General features: G+C 42.9%; 1 protein-coding gene across 6 annotated transcripts in view; it reads left to right on the top strand.

Annotated features, from left to right (window-relative positions):
- Dennd2b (DENN domain containing 2B) overlaps positions 1 to 25,457 on the top strand; it is a 160,198-nt gene that overhangs the window by 94,150 nt on the left and 40,591 nt on the right. For all 6 annotated transcript variants that reach the window (XM_013144181.3, XM_013144180.3, XM_013144182.3 and 3 more), the window contains one exon: positions 12,523 to 12,627. In XM_013144181.3, the coding sequence (XP_012999635.2) occupies positions 12,548 to 12,627 (80 nt within the window). In that variant the 5' untranslated portion in view covers positions 12,523 to 12,547. The remainder of the gene's footprint in view (positions 1 to 12,522; positions 12,628 to 25,457) is intronic.

Genomic DNA, 25,457 nt, shown 5'->3' with positions numbered 1-25,457 from the left:
CCAGAGCACAACACATGTACTTCCAGGGTGTGTGCCAGCCCGGGGCTGCTCCTAGGTCTCCACTTTTCTCTACTTTCTCTGGGCCCCAGGAAAAGAAAAAAAAGGCCTTGTATTTGGCTGGACCAAGCATATTTCATATTTAGTAAATGCTGAGATTGAAAACTATCTTTTTTTTTTTTTTGTCTCCTCTCTGTCCCTTTCGTACCCAGTTGGTGTAGAGGAATCTATACACAGCCTTGCCTTTTTTGAGTCATTGGTCTTCATTACTAGGAAATTAGCATGAAAAAAGCAAATTTCAGTTCCATAACTTTATTCTATTCTTGTCTTTTGCCACTTGCTCCATCTAACTTTCCAGCTAGAAAGACAAAAGTTGTATCCCATGACATCATAACTGTTGGTTATTGTATCAATAGCTGTGATGTCACCAAGCCAGGATTATGACCTCAAGGAATACTGGCAGGAGGGAGTGTAGCTGGCCAGAAACCTCTCAGGGAAACAAATAGGGTATTGTCATGCAAATTGTCACTTGCATTGTCCTTTTAGTGTCTGGGTGTCAGTTGAAGCCCTCTCCTAGATTCCCATACCCCCTCCCTCTTTCTGGATTAATGGTTTGGCCTTATGGACACTGCCCAAGGCTGAGCATGCTGGAAGTCTCCTGCTGGCCAGCTGGCTTCTGGGCTGGCTTTGGGTTTTATTCATGAGGTTGGTGCTGAATAGAGCTTTTCAGGGAGAGAGTTCAGAGGGGAGCCTGGGAGCCTAGGGCAGATGTACGCGGGGCCCTTGGACCCCGGAAGCTGCTTTGCAGCCTCCTCCTCTTCAGGCCAAGAGGCTGTGCTGTTCCCAGTGCTCTGCCCTCACTGCTGCTGCCTGTTGGCTTTGGGCAAGGTTGGGCCTGCTCTGGGAACTCCTTCCTGGCTCCTTGACAGAGATTTAAAAACACTTGTTGCAGGGGCTGCCATACTTTCTCAGTTCATGGGCCTTCATGTTTCAGTGATTTTTTTTTTTTTAATGATCTCCATAAGCCCAAAGAAATAGCTGTTTCACTTATTAAGTACTTAGGTTAAGCAATTTAGTATTTTTGTATCCTTATCCTGACATACTAGGTAGCTATCAAAAAAATTATACACAGAAATTAAAAGGAAGATAATTTTATTTTATTTTTAAATAACCACAGTTCTTTTTTTAAACTCATGGGGATGTACCAGATGCTACACAATGCTGCAATACTACCGCCCTTGTTTCTGATTCCTGTTGGATTTTGCATGGTACTTGCATTTTATCATAGCAGCTGTTGAAAATCCAGCTTCACAAAGAAATAATACCATCAAAAAAAAAAAAAAAAAGTAATGCAACCTAATGCCAAAACTGTGAACTTGTAGGGTGTCTGACAAATGCTGTATATTGCTGTTTTTCCCTCAGAAATTTAAAGTATCTTGGCAGTACTTCTGGGAGTTGACCACAGTGCTCTTGGGCACTTTGGCATGCAGTTTGAAAACCACAGACCTGCAGTAGCACTTGCTCTGTCTGGAGGAGGAATGTAAGGCAAATTCTGTCCCATCGTGACCCTTAAAGGGGCTGGAATCTGGATGGACTGCTCTCTTTGTCTGATTTGTCATCTCCAGGAAGACTGTGCTACTAGGCCTTCTTTGATCAGGGTCCGTATTTGTGAGCCCTTGTGTTTCTCAGTGGGTAAAAATGATGATGAACATCTTCTATCTTGTCTTAATTCACAGCCCTCTGAGCTAGGTGACTTAAAGGAAAATGCGGTTAACACTAAGAAGTCAGGGGCCTGGCACTGGATCTTCTGCCTTATCCTTTTTTACTCTTTATCTAGTTAGAGCTGGGCTGCAGGTGTACCCATGGGATGGAGAGTAGCTTCCTGCCAAAAGATATGACAGAGACCAATGGACTCATATTCTCTCGGGCATCAGTGACAGAGTGTAGTGCCAAACTCTCTAGACCTGAGTTCTGCCACTTACTTATGAAACTCTGGGCAAATTAACCTCTTTGAGCCTCAGTTTCTTCATCCATAGAATAGAGATAATGACAGCTATCTCACACAGTACAGTTATTACAAAGATTAAATGAGATAACCACATGCTTGGATCCAGCAGAGTGAGGCCACAGAGCGGTATCTCTTCTACTGCGTTATTAAATCATGGAATCAAGGACTTTACCCCAAAGGGAAATTGAGCCCTGATGGTTTAAGACAGTGATGGGCAAACCTGTTGAATCTTTCAGTGATACAAAAAGCCCACTGAAGCACACGTGCCATAGATCTTCCTCTGCTGGTCTAAGACTTGCAGTTTGAAAGTTATCCTCTACTACTTCTTGATAATCTTGTTCTGTGAATCTGACATTCCTAAATCTACTGTGCTCTGCATCCTGTGTTCTATGTTAAAACATTAAAGTGTCTGTTTCCAGCTCAACACATTTTTACAACTGAATCCATGTAACCAGCACCCAGACAAACAATATTACCAGTATCTCAGAATCCTCCTCTCATCCCTTTGAGGGTAACCTGTCCCCTCCGTGGTACCCACTATCCTGACTTTGATAGCGCAGATTTGTTTTACAAATAGAATCATCCAATTGTTTCCACATCCATGCTAACAGTAGGTATCTTCTATATGTTTCATTTTATCTATTCTGGTAAACATGTTACAATAGTATCAAACATGTTACAATAGTATCAAACAGTATTAAAGTTTATGTTTCCTGGATGACTGTTGAAGTTATATACCCACTTACAGTATTCTTATGCCTTCTTTAATCTCTTACAAACTCAGTCACTTCCCGCCTCTTCTAGCAGCCCTCTCGCGTATCCATCCAGCCGACCCCATTAGGGGTCTTTCTCCTTGCTCCAGAGTTCTGCGATTGCATAGCTGTCACAGCTCGTGTCACTCCGTACCAGAATCTTTACTTGTCTGTCTCAGGCAGAACTGTGAGCTATTTAAGGGCAAAGATCAAAGCATAACTCAGAAGTGTAGGGGCCTGGTAAGGAAGTCAGTCTCACAGGATTTGAGTAAGTGAGAAATGAAAGCCTTAAGAGCCCATAGCTGTTAGTCTTTACTTTTCCTGTAGTATTTCACAGTCTTTCTTAGTATGCGCCCCTTTATGGTGAGCACGAAGATTTATTGTACCCAGAGGCTGTGCCCCAGATTGAGAGTCAAGTACATCACAGTGCTTTAGCAGGGGCTGATCAGTAGTGTCCAGAACAGTAGGCATCATTAAGGGAAGCCTAGAGAAAAGACATAGCATTTTATAATGGGAAAGTCATTTCAGTCTTTTCAGAGAGCACTTTTCCTTGAGTCTGGGGTGGTGGCAAATGTTACTTGAGGGCTCATTGTATACCAGGGGCCATTCCAGGCACTGAGGATGTAGTAGTGAGCAAAAAGGAAAACATTTGGCCTTGTGGAGCATAATTACATACACATAAAAGTAGAAAAGTAGTGTGTCATGTGGTGATAAGAGCTGCAGAGAAAAAGAAAACAGAAACAAGGGGGCAGAATGCTGAGGACTTAGCAGAGTAGGAAAAGGTTTTCCATACTTACAGAGTAGTCAGGAAAGACCTCATTGTAAAGATGACATTGAACCAAAGCTTTGGAGGAGGTGCGGCAGCCAGCTCTCTGGAGGAATGTGTCCCCATTACAGTAGGAGCGAGGGCTGTGACATAGCAGTGTGCTCAGTGTGTTCAAGGACACAGCAAGCAGACACTGTGCTGGAATGAGAGTGAGGGGAGAGTGCAGTTCTAATGAACTCAGATCCACGAGGGGGACCCAGGTGATGAAGAACTTTGTAAGTCATTGTAAACGTTTGGCTTTTACTTTGAGTAAACGGTTCCTACCTTTTTTGAAGGTCTGGAACCGAGGAGGGACCATCAGGTGCATACTGACGTCCGTGGTGGGTCCGTGTGATGGTGTAACTTTTTGAGGATCTGTTCTGGTTGTTTCTATTTTCTCAATGAAATTGGAAGCAGAATCACCTAAAAATGAGGATGAGTTGGGATGTGTTAAAGTTAAGAGATGGGGAAATGAAACGCTTGGCTCAGAGACTTCTGCTGTTCCCTCTGGGTTCTGAGTATCCTCTGTTTTTCTATATGGCTTCTCCTGGGTCATCATGGTCTCATTGACAGGGCATTTCCTTTATGCTACAGGTGGGGAAACAGAGCTATTGAGACGTGTCTAGTCTCTGTTATTTCCTAGTCCCCTTCCTGAGACGGTGCTGCTTGTGGGTGGAGTACTTTTCTAGACTAGAGGAGGCTTCTTGCCATCCATCAGGGGAAACTGCACCAGACTGGTGAGTCTGTGGAGTGTGAGAATGAGGTCAGGACTCAGAAGCCAAAAGGCTTCAAAGAGACATTGACATTTATTTGTACTGGCTATTTGGAGAAAAGCAGGAAGGAAATATATATGATGTATGTATGTATATGTGTATATATACACTAGCACACACAATATAGCTAATAATAGTACTGCTAATTCTGTTAGTTCATTGAAAGGAACATGTAGTGCTTATATTTGATCGATTTTGCATGCCTATATCCAATTTTGAAGATAACAGTGTACAATAAATAACCATTGTTAATTTCCTATCTTGTTTTGAAATTCTGTATTGTTTTTATTTTCTTTAAAATAAAATAAAAACGAGGACAGAAAACATTCAAGATAGACGGAACTGTGTGACAAAAGATTGGAGACATAAACACTCGTGACTTGTGCAGCAGAAGTGGCTGCTGTAGTAGTTTGATGGGGCTGGTCGCAGGGAAGTCACCAGTGTGAGACAGGGCTGTGGTCTGGCATTATCATTGTCATGCACATGTACCCATCATTCTGTTCTTGAACCAAATGAGGGAAGGCAGTCAGTATCCCCAGGAGCGTGGTTATTTATGAGACAAGACTCCATTCTGCTTTCTCTCTCTCTCTCTCTCTCTCTCTCTCTCTCTCTCTCTCTCTCTCTCTCGTTCTCTCTCTCTCTCTTTCTTCCTCGCTCCCTCTTTCTGCCTCTCTCTCTCTCTCTCCTTTTACTTTTGAAGTGGTGACAAATTATTGGGCAAAGTGAGGAGCGTCATCGTCCCAGCAGAACTAGTTTTATCTGCTTGCTGAGAGCTGGAGTGTTCAGACTGGCAGAAACAGCTGTGTCTAGGTTTTGAAACTATCTTGGAAGCAACCAGATTTCCTTTGGCCTGGAGTTGTCTTAACAAGCTCTCGCTCCAGCTCAGGTTTTTGGGAAGTGTTGAAGCACAGCTGAAAACCTCTGCAGAATCTGTGCTGAAGTGGAGAAGGACCATCTGGCAGGAGAGCGGGACTGCAAAGTAGTTGAGGTTGAAAACACAAATTGAAGGGGATTTTTCTGAGGGGGAGGGCTGGGAAAAAGTTTGTGGGAGTGATAAGTGGACAGCGAAGGGATAGGAAGAGTTTTAATTTTTTTCTGAGTATTATTCAACAGTAATAAATTAGTCTTTTCCTGTAGCTGGCTGAAGGGGATTTCAGCCTTATAAGTATCTTTTAAAAATGCCTCGCAACCCCGACCTCCCAGTAAAATCAACTCTGGTTCCCCTCCACCTGACAGGCTTATTATGCTTTTGACATTTTTGCACAAAGAGCTTTCTGGATGTAGCATCACAGAACCTGCGGCTGAAATGACATGATCTAGGGTCCGAGCAGTAGTGAAGGGAGGAAGGTGGTCTGGCATATTTCAAGCATGGTATAGACTTGAGAAAGCCTTCCTGGTGTCCCTCTAAAGCATCTGATGCCTGCCTAACATAGCAGTGCACTCTTCGCTCTCCTTTTCAGTATAATCTCTTAGGCACAACAGAGCCAGAACTGTTCTGATGATAACCTTCCCTGGATTGTGTGTCGGTGGGGTTAGGGGAAGTATAGCAGAAAGAAATGGGGGAGGCAGTCCGGGGAGACAGAAGAGATAGAAAAAGGACCGTGGCTGTTGCTCAACTCCTGTGCTTAGTCCGTTCCTAGGAGCCTTCTTCCCTTTGAGAGGCAGGCAGGTGCTTGGCCGGGAGAAGAGGCAGGGAGGAGCTGTGCGTAGCTGCTTTTCACAGGGAATGTAGCAGAGGCCTTTCCTGCTTCAGGAAGAACAAAAGATGTAAGAGCACCGAGAGCGATGCTGAAGTGCCATGGAGAGAGAGAGAGAGAGAGAGAGAGAGAGAGAGAGAGAGAGAGAGCATCCTGATGCAGTTGTACTTGTTAGCGCCTTGTGATATGAGTACGGTGTTGGTTCCTGAGACTCTTGGAGGAGGAAGTGGGAGAGGAGGGAAGGAAGGTAGGGCAGGGACAGAACGGAGGCAGAGCCTTCCCCATGTGGGTGAAGAAAGGTACAGCAGGGAGTTCACGGATGCAGGGTCCTGGCTGCACCCAAGTTATCATAGAACTCAAGAACTCAGTGCCCTGGGCCGCCTTTTCTGTCCTTTGGGTTGCATCTTAAGCTGTAACTTCCACACAGGGGCAGATTGCTTAGAAAAAGTAATGTGGATATCTGCAGAAATTCTCTCATCTACTCGAGAGGCTTTCTTCATAAGGTATTGGGACTTCCTACCTGGACTGGTAAAGAAGAGTTCTTGGCAGTGTTTGTGTTTCTGCCCAGTGGATCTTTAACCCCAGTGACATGAAGCTTCCCTTCTTCACTAACACTCTCAGGCTCTGTCACACCTACAGTGACACCTGCACAAGGTACGCGAGGAATATTTACCTGCACAAGGGATGACGGGTGTGTGTGTGTGTGTGTGTGTGTGTGTGTGTGTGCTTTAGAACTGGAAAGTGCATTCTTTTTGAGGCATCCCTGAAACTTGCCACTAGTTTGTCCTTCTTAGGCTTTGGGAAAGCATCTGTAGATCAGATGATGGGGTTGGACTGCATTGCCAGAGAGAGGCTGGCCTGAGCACAAGCGGGGAGCCTTCCAAAGTGTCTTTCTTCTTGCAACAGTGAGAGGCCTGGGTGGGTTTTCCAGCAGCTGAGAGGCAGAGCCCTGCAGAGCTGCAACCTCACTCACCCAGCGAGAGTCAGGTCACCACTAAGTGAGGCTGGCCAGGTGGAGGGTCTGGGTAGGGAGGGTCAGTGCTGAACTGAAGAGGGCTCACATTCAGGTTGACCACTTGGCCAGTGGTTGCTATGCAGAAATATAGACCTTGATGGCAAGTTTTCTAATTTTTCAAGGGAAATTAAAATCTGAATTAATTCCTTAAATGTTTGTAAAAGAATTAAAAAAAATTTTTAAGAAGAAAAACCAAATGGGACATAGCTTTGCTCTTTGTCTTTTCTTAGGATTTGGAATTGAGGACAGAGTGAGGAGATTCTTAGCTATCTTGGTGGGAGAAAAAGTAGTTTTAAGATACAAGAAACCGGAGCACCTTGAAGACTGGTTGGAGCTTTTCAGATGAGCTGTGGCCAGTGCTTTCTCTGGACCTAGTGATGTACCTGCCCCTTTGTCATGGAGAACTAGTAACTGTGCAGGGCAGAGGAAGCTAAGGGGTGTGGAGGGCAGGAGAAGAACCCTGTGTCCCCCTTCTTTTTGCTCAGCCCTGGGCTACCTCTGGGCAACATGGTGAGTAGTGACCTCGCATACTGTCCAAGGCCTCATTATGAAAACCTTGCAGGCATATAAGACCAGCCTAAAATGCTTTCTAGAAATGTAAGCAACTAGTTCCCAACCCACATATCCCATTTGGGAGGTAAAAGTGGGTCTGGGGACTCTGTTCTTTTAACAAACGTCCATTGATATTAAAAGAAGTACCTGGGAGCCACGTGTGGTGGTGCATGCCTGTAATCCCACACTGTGGGAGACCAAGGCAGGAGGATTGCAAATTTGAGCTCATTCTGGGCAATTTAATGAGACCCTACCTCAAAATAAAACATTAAAAAGGGCTGGTTCTATTTATTTCAGTTATTTTTTATATTCTTGTCCATTAAAATGCAAATGACTTGCCTCAAGCACAGTATAATCATTGCCTCATAGATCGGCCCCATTTTTCATCTATACTATTTATAAATTCATTCCCTCATTCTTCATTTGCCTTTGTAATGTGTGGTTCTTTGAATTCCCTTTGGACCAATTGTAACATCTTACTGATTCCTTCATTAACTAATGAGTCAAAAAGAAATCTTCATACATGTTCATTTTTAAAAGTGGGTGGTGGGAATGTAGCTCAAGGTGAAGGCTGTGGATTTTACCCTCAGTCTAGGATGCCTGAATTCCTTAGGCTACTCTGACAAAGGCAGCCTCTTGCAGAAGCATGACATAGGGACATGCGTGTGGGTACAGTTTTGTTCCGCTGCTCTCTTGGTTTCATCTTGACAAGATTTTTCTTTTTTCCTTTTGTGGTACAGAGGAGTGAAGCCAGGCCTTGTGCATGTTCTGCACGCCCTCTGCCACTGAGATACATCCCCTGCCTTTTAACTTTTTTTTTTTTTTGCTTTTTTGAGACAAGGTCTCACTAAGTTGCCAAGGCTGACCTGGAGCTTGCAATCTTGTGTCACCCTCTGAGTAGATGTGATGAGAGGTGTGTGCCTCCATGCCCAGCACGCAAATCTGGAGGGAGTCACATTTCCTCTGCTTGCTGGTTGTTCTGTGTTCTGATAGTTCTTTCTGCTGTGTGGCAATTATGAATCATACTGTTAGGAACATTTGTGTGTAAGTGTTTATATGGATATATGTCTTTATTTCTCTTAGATATATATCTAGGAGTGGGTCCTGCTAGTTTATGTAGTAATTCTGTGTATAACTGTTCAAGGAATTGCCAAAATGTTTTTCAAAGTGACTATGCTTTTTTAAAATTTACAATGAATGTGAATTCAAATTTCTCTAGTCTTCCTAGCACTTGTTATTAATCTTTTTACAGTTATTATAGTTATCTTAATGGGTATAAAGCAGTTTGCCTTGATAATTTTGACTTATATTTCCCTAATAACAGGAAATTAAGTAGTGTTTTATGTGTTGTTGACCTATTGTATCTTTGGATACTTATTCAAATAGTTTATCTAATTTTAATCGAGTTTCTTGATTTTGAGGGATGCAGTACTGGGGACCGAACTCAGGGCCTTTCTTTTCCACAGAGGTATGTCCCCAGCCCTCCTATATTTTTTTACTTTGAGAAAGGTCTTGCTAAGTTATTCATGCAGAACTTGAACTTGCAATTTTCCTGCATCAGCCTCCCAGAGTGCTGCGAAAACAAGAATGCTTTTAATAATCTGGAAACAAGTTCTTTTTTTTTGTCTTTTTGAGACAGAGTCTCGCTATGTAGTTCAGGCTGGCCTTGAGCTCACTTTGTAGCCCAGGCTGGTCTCGAACTCGCAACGATCCTCCTGCTCAGCCTCCGGAGTGCTGGGATTGTAGGCATGAGCCACCACACCCAGCTGGAAACAAGTTCAAATAGCAAATATATGATTTGTAGATAATCACTATGTAGATTGTTTTTTTATTATCTCAGTGGTATTCCTTACAGCATAGAAGATTTGTATTTTGATGTGAACTATGTCTTTTTTTGTTGTTGTTGTTGCTTAGGCTTTTGTTGTCATTTCTAAGAAACCATGCTTAATCCAGTGTCACAAAGATTTCTATGTTTTTGTCTAAGATTTTTTTGGGTTATATTTTAACACTTACATTTGGGTCAGTGATCTATTTTTACTTAATGATTATATGTGGTATGTGATAGGGTTCTATTTCATTCTTTTGTGTCTGGATATCCAGCTTTCCCACTTGTTGCAAAGATTCTTCTTTACCCCTTGACTTGTCTTAGAATCCTTGCTGAAAATCTGTTGCCTATAAATGTGCTTCTTTTTTAAACTCTTGATTCTATTCCATTTGTCTCTATTTATATTGTTCTGTAAGTACCATTATGTCTTGATTACTGTAGCTTTGTAGTATGTTTTAAAAGTAGTCAGTTGAGTCTTCTTGTTTTTCAGGATTGTTTTGGCTGCTCTTGGTTTCTTGCATTTTCATAAAATTTTGGGATCAGATTGTCAGTTTCTATAGAGACGTACTGTGATTTACATGGATATTTTGTTGACTTCATAGATCAGTCCAGGGAGTATTGCCATCCAAAAAAATACTAATTTTTCTGACCTATGAACATGGATGCCTTTCCATTTTTCAAATGTCTTTTAGTGTTTTTCAATGATGTTTTATGTCTTGCAGTCTACAGGACTTGTTAAATTTATTTCTAAATGCTTTATTCTTTTTGCTGCTATTGTTAGTGGAATTATTTTTTGTTTTTTTAAATCACATTTGTAGATTTTTTGTTGCTAGTGCCTGGAAGTAAAGTTGATCTTTTTAACATTGATGTTGATGTTATATTCTGCAAACTACCCTGAACTTAATATGTTAACTGACTTTGCATCACTGTGACAAGCTACTGGAGGTAATCAGCCTAGAGAGAGGTGAGGTTTATTTTGGTTCTCTGTCCATGGTTGACTGGCCCTGTTGCTTTGGGCCTGGGTGGTATATCAGACATCATGATTCCCATTGCGTGCCAGAGGTGGCTGTTCATCTCATGGTGGCCAGGAAACAGAGAGACAGGCAGCAAGGGGCAGAGTAGTCCTGATATCCCCTTCAAGTGCAGGCGTGCCGTGACCACGCGGCAAGTGCTTCCTGTTAGGCCATGGCTAGAAACCAAACTGTCAGCATATTTAATAGACACTTGAGGAATGTACCACTCTCTTACCAGCCTAGTAGTATGTTTGTAAAATCCTTAGGATTTTCCTTTCTCTCTCTCTCCCCTCCCCTTTGTCCTTTTTGAGAAAGGGTCTCACTATGCAATTCAGGCTGGCCTCAACCTCACTTTGTAGCCCAGGCTAGTCTCGAACTCAAAATGATCTTCCTCCTCAGCCACCCGAGTACTGGGATTACAGGCATGTGCCACCATGAGTGGCTTTTCTCGCTCTTCTATCTTTTGAGACAAGGCCTTGCTATATATTTCAGGCTGGCCTCGAACTCACTATGCCATCCAGGCTGGCCATGAATTCATGACAGTCCTTCTGCCTCAGCCTCCTGCATGCTGGGATTACAGGTGTGCACCACCAGGCCTGATGCGATTTCCTACATATAAAATCTTACTGTCTGCAAATAGAGATCATTTACTTCTTCCTTTCCAGTCGGCATGTTCCCTTGAATTTTAGCCTTTTCCTTCTCCTATTTATTTAAAAAATACTGCTTCCAAAGCCAGGCATAGTACATACCTATAATCTCAGCAGGCTGAGGCAGGAGGATCACTGAGTTTGAGGCCAGCTTGAACTGTATGGTGAAACCCTATCATAAAAATACTAAAACAAACAAACAAATAAACAAGCACCATTTCCAAAAGGATGCTGCTTTTATTGTAGGTGATATACTAGCTAACAGTATATGATATAAGTGAATATTTTTTGCTTTGTAGATGTTTGAAAACTTCCATGTATATTAATGTATTCTAACTTTTATTGGAAAAAATTTGGTACTTCTAGCTGACAGTTGTATGAAATCTACTCAAATACCTCTTTATCAGAATAACCTTCCTTGAACATCATGTTTATAATACTGCATCCTCTTCACTCTTTCCCTGTCCCTTTGCTTATTTATTTATTTTTTGTTTACACTACTTTTTGTGTTTGTTTTTCTTCCACAGGGTCTTGCTATGTAGCCCAGGCTGGCCCTGAACTCATTATAAAGCCCAGACTGGCCTCACATTTTTGATCTTTCTGCCTCAGCCTCCCAAATGCTGGAATTACAGGCCTGTAATTCATCACTTATCAGTGGCTAATATTATGTACAGACACTTGGCATGGGATACATGGGTGCTTACTGTCTGCTTCTCCCCACTAGATGTGAGGTCCTACTACTAAATGTGAGGTCCTACTACTAAATGTGAGGTCCATGAGGACAGAGCTACAGTGTTACTCTTTGCTAGATTGTATTTGCCTTCAATGTAGTTACTCAGTAAACAATTTGTTGATGAATGGATGGCTTATTATTTAGAATATGATTAATTTTTTTTAAAGAAAGGAAGTCAGTTTCAAGTTTATTCACACAAAAAATACCAGGTAGTAATTTAGGGGGTATATAAATGGAGGAAAAAATCATAAATGCTGTATGGGAGTTTGAGAAATGCTTAATAAATGAAGAGAGATGAGATTGAGGTAGACTTTTCTTTTTCCTTTCCTTTCTTTTTTCTTTGTGGTGCTGGGATCAAACCTCAGTCATTAAAAAACAAAACAAAACAGGTCATTGTACATTCTAGGCAAGCATTCCACCACTGAGCTACATCTCCAGCTTGGAGGAAAGTTTTTTTTTTTTTTTTTTTTAGGAAATCATTTTCTGTGAATTGATAAATTGTCTCTTAGCTTAGACTCCTCCCTCTCCCAAGCCAGGGGTCTTTTGAGACTCCTAAGCTGTAACACATGGAGTTGAGCGTATGTGGGAAAGTGGTTTCTATCACCTGCCACAGAGCCTCTTGGCAGTTTGGAGGTCATCTGGAAGACATTGAGGTGCTTCTGACTGCCTGTGGAAACTTGGCTTACAGGCTTGTCTTCTTTGCAGGGCTCCGGGTTTGCAGAGAGCCGAAATGACCATGACTGCCAACAAGAATTCCAGCATCACTCATGGAGCCGGAGGCACTAAGGCCCCTCGGGAGACTCTGAGCAGGTGGGTTGGGTAGAGCCACCAGGGGATGGTATTCAGGGAAGCTGAAAGGCCTGGGTTCTAGATAGGATTCTTGCCAAAATGTCAGGAGTGCTCATCGTGACTCAGACAGTCGTCCAGGTCACAGGTCCGGGCCCAACTTCTGACTGTGAGGCAGATCTAGAAATCTTCATAAAACACAGCAAACAGTAACCTGGAAACAGGCTTTGCTCCATGCTGTTGGAGGACCCTAGCATTCCAGGGATGCGGCCTGCAAGTTTGCTGATGCTCTTCTGACGGTAACCTTTTCCCAAGGTGGACAGTTGGGGCCTGGACCTGAGCCAGGTTGTGCTATTGTGGGGAGACTGACCACACTAGGGTAGGGGTGAGTTGGCAGTTAGTAGATTTACACAAAGTCTAAGCAGAAGTATAGATCTTGTAAGAACTTAGGCTGGGCTGAAAACAAAAACAGCTTGGGGAATTTTAGTCATTGTAAACTGTAATTTCTTTCCTGTTTTTATCTTCTTTTTAAAAATGGGAATGTAGGACTGCAGACAAACCATAGATTTTGGAGTCCTGTAGAACTCGGTTCAAACCCAAATTCTACTTACCAAATAGTGAGATCTCATCTTTAAAATTATAATGATAGGCTTGGGATATAGCTCAGGGGCACAGTACCTTCCTGGTAAGCATGAGGTTGTGAGTTGGATCCCCCGTACAAAAAAAAATTATAATGATAATAGTACTTAGCTTGCAAAGTCGCTGTGGAGATTAAGTGAAGTGTAATATGTATCGGTGCTTAGCATAGTAGCTGGCATGAAGCCACTCATTAAATATTAGTTTCCTCCGTATGAGATAGAAACTTCCAGAACCAGCATGTAGATGTACAGTGCTGTCAGTAGGGCTTCTCAAGATTTGGCCAAGGCTGCCTGTGAGGTCCTAGAAGACCCTTCAGGCTGTTTTATTAAAGCCACTTACTTTTCATAGCCCTTTCTGCTGAATCCCCAGTTGGACAAAGTTGTCTTTTGTCCTCAGCCACTGAGATGAGCGACCATGTGAATGCTTAGCTGGGGCTGGTATAAGGCTGGCTCCTTCCTGGATATCTGGGTTGTGAGTGCTAGGCTAAGCCCAGTGGAGTATGGCACACCCAGATCTGGCAGAGGTGGTGCTAGATCAGAACTGGCATTCAGATGGGGCATAGGGTGTAGCTCCTAGGGATGTAGACCCTGGCATACTTGCAGGGCTTGTCCTGGTAGAAATAGTCTAATGGACCAGAAATGGTGGTACATGTCTGTAATCCCAGCTACTTATGAGGCAGAGACAGGAGGATTTCAAATTCAAAGGCAACTTAGCAGGACTCTATCTCAGAACAAAATAAAAAGAGTTAGAGACATGTCTAGTGGGTAGGAATCTTGCCTAGCATACATAAGACTCTGTGTTCACACCACACAAAACAGTCTCCCAGCCACACAGGGTTTGGTGGGCTCCATCTTTCTAGCTATGTAAGAGCTTGGGACTTAGCCAAACAAGTTGAGTACCCACAGCAAGACCAGTAAGAACTGGTGTCTGAACTGAACTCTTCAGATCATTTGTTGGCCAAGACATAAATAGGCCTTAGGTATACCAGAGTCTTGGCTTCCTCCTGCTTGCTCCTGGGTGCCACATGGCTGGGCTTTCACCAGCCTGGTGGTATGTCTCACTCCTCCTTCTTACAGTGAGCCATGTGAAAGGTGGAGGCTGGCAATTAAGGTTCCTACTTTTTTTAAATGTCAGACTATGTGGTTGAATGGTGCTTTTCATAATTTTAAAGAACTAGTTTAACAGTAAATTTAGAACTTGGAGATTATCATACCCAGAAGCCTCCAAATACCTTAAGTATTCATTTTTCATCTTATTTCTACTCTGTGGAGGTCGGGGGTAGAGGGATGCAGGAGAATGTGCAGTATTTACATTATGTTGCAAAACAGAATCAAGTCTGCTGACAGGGTCCCAATTTCTATTTGGAATAAACGCCTACATGTTTCTAAACGTTTTCAGAACTTGCTCTTCCCAACATGCTTGCCATCAAAACATTCCGGGTGGTGTTTGTAAATCTGAACTTTGGATGTGCCTAAAAAAGCATCTTTCCAGCCTCCTTTCTAAGTATTTGCTTCCTTCCTGCCACATTCCCATTTTTCTCTTTATCTCTTTCCTCCCTTTTTTTTCTGGAAATTTGGCCTTTGGCCTAGAGTCTGTGATTATACCTTTCTCTCAGAGATGATCTCTGGGCTGTAGGTGTTAGGTAGACCTTGTGGTATGGTTCTCTTCACTCTCAGCCATGACCTGGGTGTATTCTTTGGGTTGGATTAGGCTGGAAATCACTGACTCTTGTAGAAAGTCATTGTGAGTTTTGAGAGTTCTCCTTGGCACTGGGCTCTGTGTTGGACACTGGGGAACAAAGATGACTCACTTGCTCTCCAGATCATCTAACCTCGGATTGATAATCTTCGTGTCTAAATTTCTTAGTCTGACCTTTCATTAGATGTTTGGCAGTGACCAGAAGTTCTTTTATTATTGCTAGCGTAGGAGCCTGAGGAGGAGTAGACACCTTGGCATGGATCTCCGTATCATCTGCACCACCTCAGGGATACTAAAAGTCATTTGTATCCAGCTTTGAGGAAAGGCGATCTGGGGCGCGGGAATTGATGGGAATAGGCAGGTAGGACCTGGTGGGATTTTCTAGGTAAGTATTTGTAGGGCTTTATCTTTAATTTGTGCAAGCATACACCTGGTGCTACCCTAAAGCCAGTTTGAGTTAAAGATCTTAGGTTTTTAAAGGTGTTTTATTAATTTCTTCCTCTTGTTTCCCTTTGCAGTCGGGTCTTGATTAGGCAGTAACCTACAGGAAGAGAAAATCTGCGCCTTCTCATTTGACCAACAGAGTTTTGTTCTTTGCTGAGCCTTGTTCTCTTGGAACAGACTTCTTTTCCTCTTTGCTGAGGCTGAATGGACGCACTGCCTCACCTTTACTGTTTCACAGGCTGTTTTCACTGCAGCTCACCTGACTTGGCATCAGCTCGCAGGATGGGGGGAAGGGTGGAATTTCAAAGCTCCTGTGGGTTCCAGCCTCCCTGTGTGTTGCTGCTGATCACGTCGGGCGGGTCTAGAAGTGGTTTGAGATTTGCAGACAAGGAAGTATTATGTTGAGAGCTAATTCAAGTGCTTCCATAGGGGTGAACGTGGCCACTTTCTCTCAAGAGGTTTCACTTGTGCAGTCTGATGTGGCAGGCAGGAAGGGAGGGGCTCCTCTCAGAAGATCTGCCTGGTCTGCACACAGTTCCTCAACAGCCTCTTTAACTGATAGCACCTGGGTAGTTGGCACTCTTGGTCGCATGTTTGGGAGCCTTGCTTCTGGTTGAAGTTTCAGGAAACCTAAGTCCCTGAAAGAATGCAGACTTTCTGAGGGCCAGAAGTTTGGTTTCTCTCTGTGTCTAGAACAATGACTGCAAGGTATGTGGAAAGCATTACCAGTCATTGATGGTTTGGTTAAATGGCTAGGAGAACCTTTCATGGAACATAGTCTCTCTCTACTTGAGTCCTTGTAGTACCTTCCTTTTAAAGGAATTGTATCCAAGCTGATATACTTTCTTTAAAAACTTCATAGGTATGCCTGTAACCCCAGCTACTCAGGAGTGTCCTGCAGAGAATCATGAGTTCAAAGCTAGCCTGATCACTTTCTTTCTTTCTTTTTTTGCATTTCATAAAGTTTTATAGCCAGCTGGGTGTGGTGGCACAGGTCTGTAATACCAGCACTCTGGAGGAATGAGGCAGAAGAATCATTGCGAGTTCAAGACCAACCTGAGCTATAAAATGAGTTCAAGGCCAGCCTGAACTGCTAGTGAGACCCTGTCTCAAAAAGACCTAAAAAAATAAAAAAAACCGAAAGCAGCTTTATTCCTTTACTTCTGAAACTGAAAAAACATACTTAACAGTATTCTGAGTATACCATTCCACCTTGCTATTGTTTTCTTATTTATCATACTGTCTTGCTTGTTTACAGTATATATACACTTACATATTTGTTATGGAAATAATCTCTCCCAAGGTTTTGAGCATACTTTTTCTTTCATCCAAATACTAACCAGGCCCTGCTATCTAGCTTCTGAGACCAGATGCATTTAAGATGTTGTGGCTGTAGACAAACTAGTTTTTCTGATGTTAGTGGCTGACATATCTGTTTCTAACCTGATTTTGCAAGTGAAGTTCAGCTTACTAATTGTCTACTGTGTGGCTTTACATGTAATGTGTAAACCAAACTTTTGTTGTTAGTGGAAGATAATCTTAAGGCACCTACATACTAAGCAGTAAGCTAGTTGCTTTAATATGTCATACAGTTTAATCCTCAAAGCAACCTTATAAGGTTAGATGCTACTTTTCACCACTACAGATTAAAAAGCCACACGAGTTAAGATACTTGGCCAGTCTCACACCTATATTAAACATGTAGGATAGCGGAGAGTAAGCATGAACTCAGGATAATGTAAACTTGTATTCTTTCCAGTAATGAGGCACTGTTTTAAGTAGCTATGCTAAAAAACTCACATTTGTATCTTCTTTTTGTCATCATATCCAGTGGTTCTAAGCATAGCTTCTGGAGTCAGATCTTGATGTGGGTCCAGAATCTGCTACATAGCAGCTGTAAAGTAGCATGATATGTAATATACAGCACAGTTCTTGGTAATATGAGAGCACAGAGGTAGAAACTGAGTAGCCTTGCCTGGGACAATCAGGAAAAGCAGACATGAGGACAGATATATCTCACGAAGATTAAATGCAGGAATGTGCACAGTTGTGTATGGAGCACACGGCTGGGGGAGTGTACAATTTTAGCTGTAGTCTTATTTTCAATTTTAGCTATAAGCTCTTTGTCAAAATGGAAGAACCTGAGTGGGGAGTGGTGAAAATTTTCATTTTTAAAGTTCAGAGGGCAGGTAACTCACAGGAAACAGTAAGATTTGCCACTCATAACTACCTGTGTACAGGACTCTTCCATTAAAGCTCAGATCCTGACAGATATAAATACACCACCAAAAAGCTCTGAATTTATCAATGTGTTACACTGCTTATGATGTGAAAGTGTCAGACTCGCTGGAATTCTTTCTTTCTCCTGACTGGTTTTTGCTGCTCTCCTGGTTATTTTGTGGCTGTTGGTTCATTCCAGCACTGCTTTCTGACTGGCTGTTTAACACCTTCACAGCAGTTCTCAGCTTTGCTGCTATGATGGGAAAACACTGACCCCTTTTTAGAAGCTGCTTATGTTCCTGGTGACGAAATCGTGAAGGTCCTTGGAGAGGATACCGAGGCAAAGCCCGCGGCGGCAGCTGCTACTGATTGCTGGCTGTGGTTCGCTTGCATTATTGTTACTGCTGGTTGCAGTGGAAAGTGCTGTTGTTAGAGCTGACAGCCCGAGGCTGGCTTACACCCGGCTTCATCTGTTCTGGCACTTTTGATTTTTATTCCGTGGGCTTCTCTTAAGCAGCATCCTTCTTTTTTTTAATCTTTTTCTTTTTCTTTTCTTTCGTCACCTGTTTCTCTTCTTGTACTAAATCCTTGCTAAGATTTCTTTCTATGTCTTTGGTCACTTTAGCTTCCGGTTCTTGTGGAGCATGAGCAAGGGGGTGTGTGGTAAATGAGGCCCCCAAGCCTCAAGCCCTCTGCAGTGTGGCCTGGGGAGAGGCCAGAGCTGCTGTATCAGTGCCATTTCCTATACCGAAAATGCTGCCTCTGCTGCCTGATAATTTCTAAGAGGTTCTCTGCTGTGGACTTATTTTCCATCTAGTCCGTAGGTTCTTAGAAATGCAAGCTGAGAAGAGATGTTAGAGTTCAGTTAATCTAATGAACTCGATTTTTTAAAAATGAATTTAAGCATTAGGAAACTTAGGTGCAGGAGGAGGGAGTACTCACCAAGCATAAAGTTGATGTTTTCTTTTCCTAGAAAAGAGAAATAGAATCTTTGTTTTAGAACACTCTCAGTGTTCATGATTGCCTGTACAATGTGTAGAGGGAGTGTCTTAGTTACTTTTCTCATTGCTGAGACAATATACCCCATTCCCAAAGTTAAAGGAGGGAAGGTTTATTTAGACCACAGTTTAGAGGTTTCATTTCATAGCTGGCTTCTCCAAGGTAGAGGAGAAAGAGTTCATGGCAGGCAGAAGACAGTAAGCAGCAACCTACACCCCTGTTTCTGTCCCTTGTATTTTATCCAGGCTACCTGCCCTTAGGGCAGATAACACTCACACCCAGGGAGGGTCTTCCTGTTATCCTCTCCTGGAACTGTGCCAAACCAATCAGTGGACTAATTTAGTAGTTACACACCCTTGATCCCAGCATCACACACTTCCAGCCCCATCAGAGAAGCCCCACAAATGACCATGAGGCTCATCTGGACACAAGCCATAGCCTCCCAAAACCATGAACCTTCTTTTATGGAAAAGAAAATTAATTCATCTCTAATACTTGCCAAAGTCCCAATAGTTTCAGGGCTGGAGATATGTAGCTCCGCTGCATAGCACCTGCCTTGCAAATGCAAGGTCCTGAGTTTGATTCCTGGTATAGTAGTTTCACCATTGCTAAAAAGTTCAAGTCCAAAGTTTCCACTGAGATTTTTTGTTTGTTTGTTTTGGCTCTTTAGAGACATGGTCTCACAATGTAGTGCAAACTGGCCTTGAACTTGCTTTTGTGGCCTCAAATTGATGGTTATCCCCTACCCCAGCCTCCAAAGTGCTAAGATTACAGGCATGCGCCACAACACGTGAAATGTCTGAGCTTTAAGGCACTCTTAGCCGAGAGTCCCTGTACAAATGAAAAGGAAGTTTAACACTACCAGCATATAATGGCACAAGCTAAATAGAGCCTTTCCAAAAGGTACAAGTAGGGCGATACAAAGGAATGGAAACAAAGCGAGTCCTAAATCCAGGAGGGCAAACATTAAGTCCTGTAGTTCATGTCTAGCATCTATGCCAATTTGTGGTAAGATATGAATTCCAAAGGGCTTGAGTGGTTCCGCCTCTACAAAACTGCTAGTGGCTGTAGCCGCCACATCTTCTCTCTTGGGCTGGCTCTGTTCTCTCCCTTCAGTTTTCTTCCAATAATCTATGTTCTGGCTTTTCCAAACATCTGGAATCTCCTGGTTTTTCCAAACATTTGGATTCTCCACTGCACCTTTGGTATCACACTCACAGCCTCACACACCACCACCCTGTCAGGGGCACACTCCTGGCCTTCCAGATTTTCTGAAATCTAGGTGGAAGCCTTCCTTTTTTACAACTCTTGCATTTTGCATGTATGTAAAACCAGCCCAATGTGGATGACGCCAAGGCCTGCCACCGGCTGGAGCAGTAGCCAGGCTTACTTCTCTCGTGGCTGGAGGGGTTGAGTGCCTATGAACCAAATACTAAGGTACAACTTCCCTGAGTCTCCGCCATGCTGGAACATGGTACTCTGGGGGCTCTCTTCTCAGAGAAAAAGTCTTTCACTTTTGCAATTTTGCAGCTGAAAAGGGTGGCATCCTGTGGGTTCTTGTGGTGTCTTCAAGCTATCTTTTCTATTGTTCTCTTCTGAAATACTTGGCTTTCTCTTACTAGTCTTTTCAACAACCAATTCCTGTTCTGTTCCTTCTTTGCAGGCTGCACCATTCCTAGAGCTTCCTTTCTGATCAAAAGTGAAATGTTTTAAATCACTCTGCTGGGCTCTTTGCTCTTGATGCCCAACATAAATCTAGCCTGCTAATGCCTCAAAATTAGACTGCCTTGAAATTTCTTCCACAAGATGAGTCTGCTGCTCTTAGTCTCAGCCAGTGTCTCTGGACATGAGCAAAATGCAGACAGACTCTTGCCAAGGAATGACACAGCATCTGGAGTCTAACAATCAATGCAGTCCTTCTTCCCAGGAGAAACCTGAGCCTGGTCTTTACTGAAAGCATGTATATCAGCATTCTCGTTTTCTGAGCTCTGATGAGAATCTCTCATCAAAGGTCAGGGATATAGCTCAGTGGCAAAGCACCTGCCTGCCAAGCGCAAGCTCACATGCTGGGAGGCCAGGGGTCACATGGGCGCTTTGAGTACCTCCTGACAGACGGGACAGTAGGGGTCATCTTCAGTATAGGAAGTGCCCATAGAGAGCTCTTCTGGCATGGCGAGTGGTGGGGAACTGTTGATGTCTTTCTTGATCCTTGTGTTGTTGTATTGTATGCTCACCTTCATGTCTTCATATCATACTGGCATCTCCTTCCTCCAAAATTACTGTCATCCACAATCAGGGCAAACTTAGCTTATGTTTGCAAGGCTTCCTATGATCTGGCCCTGGCCTTTCTCTGAAGTCTTACTTTTCATTACTCTCTAATGCAAACCTCACCCTTCTCCAGTCTAGATGAAAATGCTACTTCTTTTCTAGTGTTTTTCTTCATCACTTGGCTGGAAAGGAGTCCCCTCTCCTCTGCACTTACTTATAGATCTCTTGATATGGAACACGTATCCTTGAGTACCGAGGGAAGGGAAAATAGTCCCACCACCTGTTGAAAGTAGTATTAATGAAAGGATATGTGGGATGGAGTACACTGTGATTGCTGTCTTTGGAAAATAGAGTCTGCCACAGTCTGCCCTCTGGTCGCAGTTCACATCCTTGTCCCCCCCTTAAAATCCAGGTCTCATAATGTTCGGTGAAACAAATGAGACTCACGAGCTTGACTATCACATGATGTCTCTTGTACAAGAAACCCAAAGTATAAATAAAGAGCAAAATAAAAGATGGATAAAGCCATGTGTGGTAGCACACTCCTGTAATCCTAGCACTGGAAAGACTGAGGCAGGAGGATTGTTGCAAGTTCAAGACCAGCCTGGGCTACAAAATGAGCCTGAGGCCAGCCTGATTTGGGTAGTGAGGCCCTGTCTCAAAAAGACAGAAATAAATAAATAAATAATAGATAATAGGAAACAGGGAAACAGATTTTTGCAAATGGGAAAGGGACTCAAAGTGGAGGGAGAGAGGAAAGAGGGAAGGGGAAAGAATTCTATACTTGTACCAACTCCTCACAATGAATATAATCATTACGTACCATAAGCACATACTAATAAAAATAAAGATAAATCCAGATCTCCTCCTGTTAATGGCATCAGAGTCTAGGATCTCACCATCAAAATCAAGTCTGAATATACATGACACTTGGGGGTGCAGTTCTTTTCATTGTGTGTGGAGTTCCTTGAGTATTCTTCTTGCTGTAAAGGTCGATAACTAAAGGTAGTTATACATGGCCCCAAAATACCCTGGTGAAATGCTCAGGGTATGACTATAGATACTTCTTTTCAAACAGAGGGAAACAAGAGGCACCCAGCAGTCACTGCTCCATTATAATTCTTGTTTTTAGTGAGACACATGTTGCAGATTCCTCTTAGGTCTTACTTTGCTGCCTGGGAGTCATTTACCTTGTTTCTGTCTTCTCTCTTTAGTCTTTGTAGGTTCTGCCCTCTGAATTACTCTGACATTTCCATAAAAGCTAAGTCATTCGCACAGGTGAACGATATTTGTTTTGTACAGCTATTTAATGCCTGTAACGTGTCAAGGGTCCAAAGTCTTCCTTCCTTTTTTTTTTTTTAACCGTCTATTCTTGTCAGTCCAAGCTAACATACTTCCTTTAAGAACTTCATGGTGGAATATGCCTGTAATCCAACTACTCAGGAGGCTGAGGCAGGAGGATTACAAGTTCAAGGCTAGCCTGATTAATTTAGTGAGACTTTGTGTCAAAAATTTTTAAAAGGATTTAGGATACCGTTTAGGGGTAGAGCAATTGCCCAGCCTGAGACCAGTACTCAGCACCACCGAACAACAACGGAAACAAAAACTTCCTGGGTTTCTTTAGAATCAGTTTATAATCCACTCTAATAGACACATATAGACCACTTAAAGATAAAGCTCTTCTCTGTGTGGGGGTTCCTGTGAGATCACTGTGGAACAGCAGTTCATATGATTTTTAGAAACCTTATCTGTAGAGAGGGTCTGCAGGGTCAGCTCTCAAGATACTGAGAAGCCTTTTGGCCTGTCTGTAAGGTTCCATGAGGCAGTGCTTTCTAGGGTCCTAACAAGATTTTTCAGTCCCACTTTGTTTCCTACAGATTTACTGAAGGATAAAATATAATAAGCTTCAATATATACAGTTGAGTGCAGATGCATTTTCTTATGTACGTACAGTACACACATACTCAGTAAAACCATCACTGCAGTCTGGAAGCCACTGTTTGTCCTGTCCTGTCCTGTCCTGTCCTGTTTTGTCTTTTTCTCCTTTTCTTTTCTGTGTGTGTGCTTGTTGGAAGGGTACCTGGGGGGTCTGGTACCTAGCTATACATCCCAAGCCCTTTCTTAGTTTCAATTTTTATTTTGGGATAGAGTCCTAAGTTACTAAATTGGCCAGCCAGGATTCAAACTTGTGATCATCCAGCATCAGCCTCCCAGAGGGTTGGAATTACAAGCATGTGCTATCATGCCCAGCTTGAAGCTGTTTCTTTTTCTTTCAGGAAAATATTTTTTATTTAAAGAAAAAAAAATAAGATAAAGGGTAGAAATAATACATAATTTCAAAAAAATAAACAGTAAGAAATCACTAGTTGATAATCTGAGAATTTTTTACCTGTGTAGAGAGACTGGAAATGAAAAATGATTTTATCTTCTGACCCAACAAGCCCTTTCTCATGCATAGGTCCTTTAAGTTTTGCTTGAGAATTGAATAGTTTCTTTTGTAGTTCATCTGTTTTACTGTTGGCAACTAGAAGTCAGAGAGCACCTTTAGCATTTTGTCTACAAATTTCCATGACCAGTTCATCAAATTTGTTAGCTATATTTCCTATTTTCTATGTTATAATAGGTGACAGAATTCCTTAACTTCTCAGCACAATGAGTTCCCCTATTTGTAACTTCTAATAACATTTTCCTTACTTACCTTTAAGTCTCTACTGACAGTACAAAAGTCAGTATTTTAAGGACTAGGGATTTAGCTCAGTGGCATAAGCACCTGCCTTGCAAGCATGTAGCCGATCCTTGGTACCGATAAAAAAAAAAGTCAGTCGATTTTGCTTCGGTAGCATCTCATTTATGCGTACCAAAGTCTGTCGTCTGTTACCAAATAATCCTCTAGGATTCACTAGTGTAATATGCTCATTTTATTATGTTTCCAGATTTATTTATTAGGAATTTAGACAGAACTCTGCAGAGATGATATGTCCCTGTCCCATGGTATCTGGGACATCGCTATAAAGACTTCAAGGTTTAGGGTGATCCGGCAACCAGGGACCAATGTCTCCCGGCTGTGACTTAACTCACATCAAGAGGTTGATACTGGCTGTTGCTGGGACTTCCACTTGCATGCTTACATGTGCCTTCTCTGTGTGCCCTGGCCTTGCTCATAGCATGTGATTCAGGAGTTAGAAGCTCCTTGAAGCCTGGGTCTGAAAGATGGCACATTGTCATTTTCCTACATACTATTATTGGTCAAGAAGTGATACATCCTGGATTTAAGAGGACGTTTTGACAGAAGACATGTTGAAGAAGGTGTGGACTGTGTTCCAAAACCACCACAAGAAACCCTCGATATGGTTTCTTAGAAGTGAATTGGTACCCTCTTGGCTTCACACAATGCCTAGCTCTATCTGTACTGTAGAGCAGCCCACACCAGGGATTTCCCTACCTGGTGTTGCACTCCTGGTGGGGGCTTCTGCACTATTGATGCCCTCTGTATGCATCACTGCTACTCTCGAGAGTAGTTCTGGATTCCTAACCAGAGAAGAGCTCATCAGTCCTTTTTGTGCTTCCTTAGAAATCAGCTAGAGGACAGATGGTTTGGCCCTAGTGAATTCTTTCTGGAGTCCAGAAAACCACTCAATGTATTCTTTGACCCCAGCTACCATTCTGCTCACCCTGGCAAGTTGTGATGGACTCACAGGTCTCTGTGGGTGGTGGCCTGAAGAGCCCCACTCAGAGGCTGAGGCTGCCCCGACCCTACTGGGAACTCCTAGCTACTTGAAATGAGATTGTTTTGGGAAAAGGAAGCCCAAGTTGGATCACCCAGCCCAAGCTGTAAAAAGCTCTGGCTTTTTAGTGGAACTGTTCTGGAGTGGGCTGCCAGCAGGAGTCCCCGGGCAAGCCCTTTCTCTGTGCTGGGGAGCAAACTCCCAGTCTTGCTGATAGGACTCGGGCTGCCTTTCTTCTTTTTCTCCTCGTTTGTGCTCAGATTTTGGACATAGGTAGCACAGTGAAAATGCCCATCCTCAGAGATGGGGCGGTCACCTGGGGTGGAAGGATGCTGATGCCTGCAGAACCAACAGGCTCCCTCTGGGTTGAGCAGCCCTAGACTTGTGAACGGTCTCTCTGGGGCAGTTTTATTTGAAGCAGACTAGATACCTATTAGTATAGATGACACTGTATTGGAAACTGGGTTCCCGCAGATGCATTCTCCTACCCTCAGGGGTTATTCCTAGACTCCTAGGACTTCTCCTCAATGATTCCAACTTGCTCTCTTCCTGGTACTAACATTTCTAGTAATCCTGTGACCAGGAAAAAAAAAAGGCATCTTTAAGCTTGCTAAGTTCAGAAGTGCCTTATTATCAAGGGCTGTAAAGAACATTTCTTCCAAAAAATCCTTCAGTGCACTTGACATTTTGGGCACCCTTGAGCTCAAACACTTCATCATAACAATGTTACTTGAGAGGGCCCACACTAACCCAGTGCTTGGTCAGATGCATAGGATGCAACTGGAGCACGTATTTTGTGCTTTATGTTTCTGTCTTGCATGTTCAAGCAGGCACACATGTTGCTTCCTCTTTACTTGGTTT

The sequence above is a fragment of the Cavia porcellus genome, unplaced genomic scaffold (genome assembly GCF_034190915.1).
Source record: "Cavia porcellus strain 051 isolate PalLab524CR breed Dunkin Hartley unplaced genomic scaffold, mCavPor4.1 scaffold_9, whole genome shotgun sequence".
NCBI lineage: Eukaryota > Metazoa > Chordata > Mammalia > Rodentia > Caviidae > Cavia > Cavia porcellus.
The sequence above is the reverse complement of the archived record's forward strand: the minus strand, read 5'-3'. Positions and strand labels throughout refer to the sequence as shown.